Source organism: Phalaenopsis equestris, unplaced genomic scaffold, assembly GCF_001263595.1.
Source record: "Phalaenopsis equestris unplaced genomic scaffold, ASM126359v1 Scaffold223141, whole genome shotgun sequence".
Taxonomy (NCBI): domain Eukaryota; kingdom Viridiplantae; phylum Streptophyta; class Magnoliopsida; order Asparagales; family Orchidaceae; genus Phalaenopsis; species Phalaenopsis equestris.
Genome location: NW_018241274.1, coordinates 91513 through 96719, shown reverse-complemented (window position 1 = coordinate 96719; position 5207 = coordinate 91513). Strand labels below are relative to the sequence as shown.

The 5207-nt window shown below is 40.3% G+C and overlaps 1 protein-coding gene across 1 annotated transcript; it reads right to left on the bottom strand.

Annotated features, from left to right (window-relative positions):
- Nucleotides 1-99: 99 nt before the first annotated feature.
- On the bottom strand, nt 100-4625 carry LOC110037662. The gene is made up of 5 exons (XM_020742359.1): nt 4554-4625; nt 3656-3805; nt 3089-3432; nt 825-992; nt 100-731 (listed from the first exon to the last, which is right to left on the bottom strand). The coding sequence occupies exons 1-5, from the start codon at nt 4623-4625 to the stop codon at nt 329-331; spliced, it is 1137 nt and encodes a 378-aa protein (XP_020598018.1). The 3' UTR covers nt 100-328.
- Between the last annotated feature and the right edge of the window lie 582 nt (nt 4626-5207).

Sequence of the window (5207 nt, the reverse complement as noted above, 5' to 3'; positions counted from 1 at the left end):
TGATATACTGCTTAAGCTAAGAGCTAAACTTCAAAATCAAAGCAAATGTGACATAGATAATTTAGGAGCAAATGAACCAGCAAATATCCGAGAGTTGAATGACCAAGCACTTCACTTTCCACTTAGAACATATATCAAAATTCAAATATAGAAACACACTGCATGTCCTAGAAAGAGCAAAAATGCTTTGCCAAATCAATCAACTACAAGAAAACGTGGTAATTTAACCAAAAAAAAAAAAAAACTTTGATCTTATTCCGGCCATATGCATTGAGATCCGAAGGCTTAAACCGCATGAAAAAAAAAGGATGCAAAATGAGAGTAAACATTACTCTAATGTGTATACGGCTATGAATGGCATTAAGACGGATCCAATCCACAGCTTCCCGTCCTTCTCCTCAACTTCGCTGGCAGCTCTAACCACCTTTCCTTCTCGATCCTCCAACATTTCAAGCAGCTCTCCTTCAGGGCTGTACCTGGCAATAACCGCATGAAGCTTTCCACCAATACGCACCAAGAACTGCAGTCTTGCTGGAATTGGAAGTTTCAGCAGAAATTTTGACAACCGGAGATATGTGCTCAAGATATAGGCAACTCTGGTGGCGCGGCAATGTATTGCCACCCAGAATTCTCCCTTATCATTTGTCCTCACATTATCTGGAAAACCAGGCAGCTGAACAAAAACCTCAGATGTCCCAGCCTTGTCACCCTTCAACCAATATCTACTCAACCTGCATTGCCACAAAATTTTGAGGGACAAATAGTTTTTCAGGCTCTAAAGATGCAAATCAAAAGAAGAAAATGAGGCACAAAGAAATGTTAACCTTCCACGACTGCCTTCACTGAATATAAGGAAAGATCTGTCCTTGCTTAGGGAGACGCCATTAGGGAATTGAAGGTCTCTAAGGAGGACTGTTGTTTCTTTAGTAACTGAATTATATTTCAGAAGCCTCCCTGAAGGCTCAGCAGAGAGCACCAGTTGAATGAAGTGCCTACAAAAGCAACAGATGTGTCAGTTGTTTCTGATTAAATAGTGCTATGGTTAAGTAATAGTGCAAATTGCCTGGCTTGTTTATGACTTACTTTAAGGATTAGTTCATTATAAATATGAAGAAGGGAGCAGTGTCTTCTAACCATAGAGCAGAAACGGCTGTCATATATATTAGAGTACCATTTTTTAATTAAAATGTGGAACCTTAAGCAACGAACTTGATCTACTGAATAAAGCGTACCACTGAGATTTTAAGAGAATCTTGCTCCATCCGAGATTTAGATCATACATGTTTTAGATTTAGCATGAAGGGAAAGCTAACTGTGCTGCTGGTGAGGATCTTTCTCCATCTGAGATTAGGTGGCGTTTCCTCTCAATTAACCATCGAAGAACATTAACTTGGTGTTTTAGAATTTAAGAGTAAATAATCAGTACCTTACATCATCAAAAGGCATTCTTTGGCATTTTCATGGCACTATTCTGACGGTTTCAAGCTCTGCGTCCGGTTCCTTCCTTTTTGGCGAAACCCTAGGTTTTTGTAACACATTCCACGCCACTCAAAGGTGATTCATTCGGCAACTTTTGTCGGTTGGCAAAACCCTAATTGGCGCATTGCCTCGTCTGTGAAAGGCACAACCATTAAGGACAACCATGAAACCTAGCAGTTCAACAAAATCCAGGTATTATGCTACATTTTCATTTAGAGTAGAATTAGAATATTTTCCATTTTGTATGGTATATAATAACGAAGAAATGGTTGTGATCGAGCCTTAAATCTAGTAGAATAACCCCGAAATGATTATGACTGAGGTATTTTTGAGGTGTTATTGTTGTGTAAACAACAATTTGAGGTGTTATTGTTGTGTAAACAATAATAACACCTCAATAATACTTCCATAACACATCTATAACACTTCAATAGAGGTTGTTCTTTTGTCAATGGTTTTATCACATCAATAACACATCAATAACACACCAATAACACATTAATAACAATCATTGTGACTGAGGTGATTTTGAGGTGTTATTATTGTTTAAACAATAATAACACCTCAAAATCACCTCAGTCACAATGATTGTTATTAATGTGTTATTGGTGTGTTATTGATGTGTTATTGATGTGATAAAACCACTGACAAAAGAACAACCTCTATTGAAGTGTTATAGATGTGTTATGGAAGTATTATTGAGGTGTTATTATTGTTTACACAGCAATAACACCTCAAAATACCTCAGTCACAATCATTTCGGGATTATTCTACTAGATTTAAGGCTCGGTCACAACCATTTCTTCGTTATTATATACCATACAAAAGGAAAAATATTCTAATTCTACTCTAAATGAAAATGTAGCATAACACCTGGATTTTGTTGAACTGCTAGCTTTCATGGTTGTCCTCAATGGTTGTGCCTTTCACAGACGATGCAATGCGCCAATTAGGAGCGCCAATAAGGTTTTTGCCAACCGACAAAAGTTGCCGAATGAATCACCTTCCTTTGAGTGGCGTGGAATGTGTTACAAAAACCTAGGGTTTCGCCAAAGAGGAAAGAACCGGATGCAGAGCTTGAAACTGTCAGAATAGTGTCGTGAAAATGCCAAAGAATGCCTTTTGAATGAAGCGTCGCAACTTTGGGTTGGATTCTGGGTCAGATGATTAGAAGTAACTTTTTGAATTTTAAAAATATTGGGTCTAGGTTTCGGGCCGGGACGCGCGGTAAAAATCATTTATTTTCATCGTTTCGTATGTGGGTCCCATTCCACGTGGTGATTCGAGATTGGACTTCAGAAAGAGCTCTGCATCCGAAGTTCGAAAGTAATATTTTTACCTGTTGAAATATCTAATTTAAATTTCAAGATTTATTATCTTTCCTGTTAAGACTTATAATAATAAATAATTTATTCCAAGAAAAAGTTATAAGGAATAAATTCTTTCCTTAATATAATGAGATATTTTTGTTTCAACATGCTATCAAAGCGAGGTTCGAGGGCAGGGAAGAAAAATTTGGGCGGCGCGGGAATAAAGAAGATTTCGGCAGAGGAGAGTGGCGGGGGAAGAAGGGCGCAGAGGAAGTTCGAAAATGAATAGGGCTTCGAACGGTTCTCGAGCGGTTCGGCAGGAAGACGAGGGCTTTTCCGCGAAGGCTTCAAGTGCGACACCAGGCGCGCGAGGACAGTAGGAGTTAGGCGAAGCTTCAGAGGAGTCGGGGCGGACGACGTCTACGAGATCAGCAGAGGCGCAGGAAGGCGTCAACGAGATCGACAGAGGAATCACTGCAGGAATCGCGACAGAGGAATCGCGGCTTCGGCTTCGGCAGTTCGGAAGGGCTTTGGTTCGACGAGAGGTTTCGGCGTCAGGCAAAGTCGCTACAGGCAAAAAAGAAAGGTTTGGCGTCAGGCTGGAGCTGAGGCGAAAATTGAAAGCTTCGATTTCATTCCTTTGCTGAAGGCAGAAAAAATTTGGAAGGTAATCAAGTTTCGATTTTATTGCGGAGAAGAAAATTGGAAGAAAAATCAAGTTTCGATTTTATTCCTTTGAGGGAGGCGGAGAAGAAATTTGGAAAGAAATAAGTTCCAATTTTATTCCTTTGCTGTGGAGAAGAAATTTGAAAGGGATATTTTTCAGATTTCTCTAAAGGCAATAAAAGAAATTTCCTCTTATTAACCAAAAAATCTTGTTGCACGCGGAGATATTTCAGGACGCAGGAAAGACAAGGAAAGGGAATCTGCTGCTGCACTCGGGAAAAGAAAGATTTTTTTCCGGAATAAAAGCGGAGGCAAAGTTTTTCTGGAAGGAAAGCGGAAACGGAGCTTTTCTGAAAGAAAAAAAAGAGCTTTTCTAGAAGGAGAGAGAGCTTTTCTTGGAAGTTTAAGGAAAAAGATTTCTGAGAAAATTTAATTAAGGGAAAATTCTTTTTTTGAGAAACTTAATTAAAAGAATCTTAATTAAGAGATTATTTAAAAATATTTGTGGCCCAACCCACATTGGTGCATAAGAAACTCCATGATGTATTTTCTCTTAAGGGGCTGAATATTCGCCAAAGTGATGATTTGCTAGACATATGCATTTCTCCTAAGGGGCTGGATATTCGTCAATGTGGAGGTTTGTTGGGCATATATATTTCTCCTAAAAGGTTGGATATTCGCCAAGGTGGAGATTTGTTAGGTATGACTCATATATCATATAAGGGACAGATGCTGGAGCGGAGGGGAAGATTCTGCCCAAATTAGAGGAGTTTCCTTATGTTGGTTGGGGGTGCGGTACAGGGATAATTTGGTAATTATATATTGTACTCAATGTTTCCTTTTCTGCTCTTTTTAGCATTATAAAAAGGTCTGTTTGTAACCCTAGGTTATTCTATTATGTATCATATTCTTTTTTTTTCTGGATTAGTGAAAAAGTCACCGCTCCGCTCCCGAGGATGTAGGCATCTTTACCGAATCTCATAAATTCCTGTGTGTTCTTCTGGATTTGTGTCGATTTCTATTTTCTTCCCCCTAATTTCTCAACAAGTGGTATCAAAGTCAGATTTTTGCCCTAACCACCGATAATTATTGGAGTACCGTCAAGACTCCCTTCTCGCCGACCGGCCTTCTTGCAGGACGGGAAGGGAGGATGCCTTGATTCTCAATCATTTGTCTACTTGTCGTCTCATGATTTCTTTAGATCTCCTTCGGTAACTATCATTGTTTCTTCCACTTCAACTTCGTCGGCTTCTTCGTGTTAATGAGACGACCGGAAGGGAGGAACTATTTCTCCACCTTCGATTCGTCAATAATATTTTTGTCCGCATTGACTGCTTCATCTCCTTCATCCCCTCAAACTTACCCTTTCCTTTCGCGGATGGTTCTTCCGCTGGTCGATAGAGCGGGCACGAAGCTAGTTCGCTGCTGCCCTTTCCCGGTTGATATCGTCACATCGCTTACCGTCGGCGCCTCTGATAATTGCTTCTCCTCTCCTGTGTGTAAGGAGGGAACATTTTCGGTTTCATCGCCATCGAAGCTGCGAGGGGAGATCTCACCCATTGTCTGCAGAGATCCCGCATTAAAGCGTTCACTCTTTCGTCGATATCTTCGCCTTCTGCAACTCTTTTGGTTTCTCCTTCTCCGATCTCGCCTCCTAGTTGCCTCTTAGTCTCTGCTACTGATCTCGGACCATAAGGCAATGGCTTCGTACATCTCTGACCCGTGCCCTAAATTCCCGTCTGTACTCCGAAT

Excerpts from the sequence above, each read along its gene's own strand:
- LOC110037662 (XM_020742359.1), bottom strand. The coding sequence starts at position 4,625 with ATGATTGAGAATCAAGGCATCCTCCCTTCCCGTCCTGCAAGAAGGCCG. Across the intron at positions 3,806-4,553 it reads GCGAGAAGGGAGTCTTGACG|AAAAGCTCCGTTTCCGCTTT; the intron begins GTACTCCAATAA and ends TTTTTCTTTCAG. Across the intron at positions 3,433-3,655 it reads GCGTGCAACAAGATTTTTTG|CAAAGGAATGAAATCGAAGC; the intron begins GTTAATAAGAGG and ends TTCTGCCTTCAG.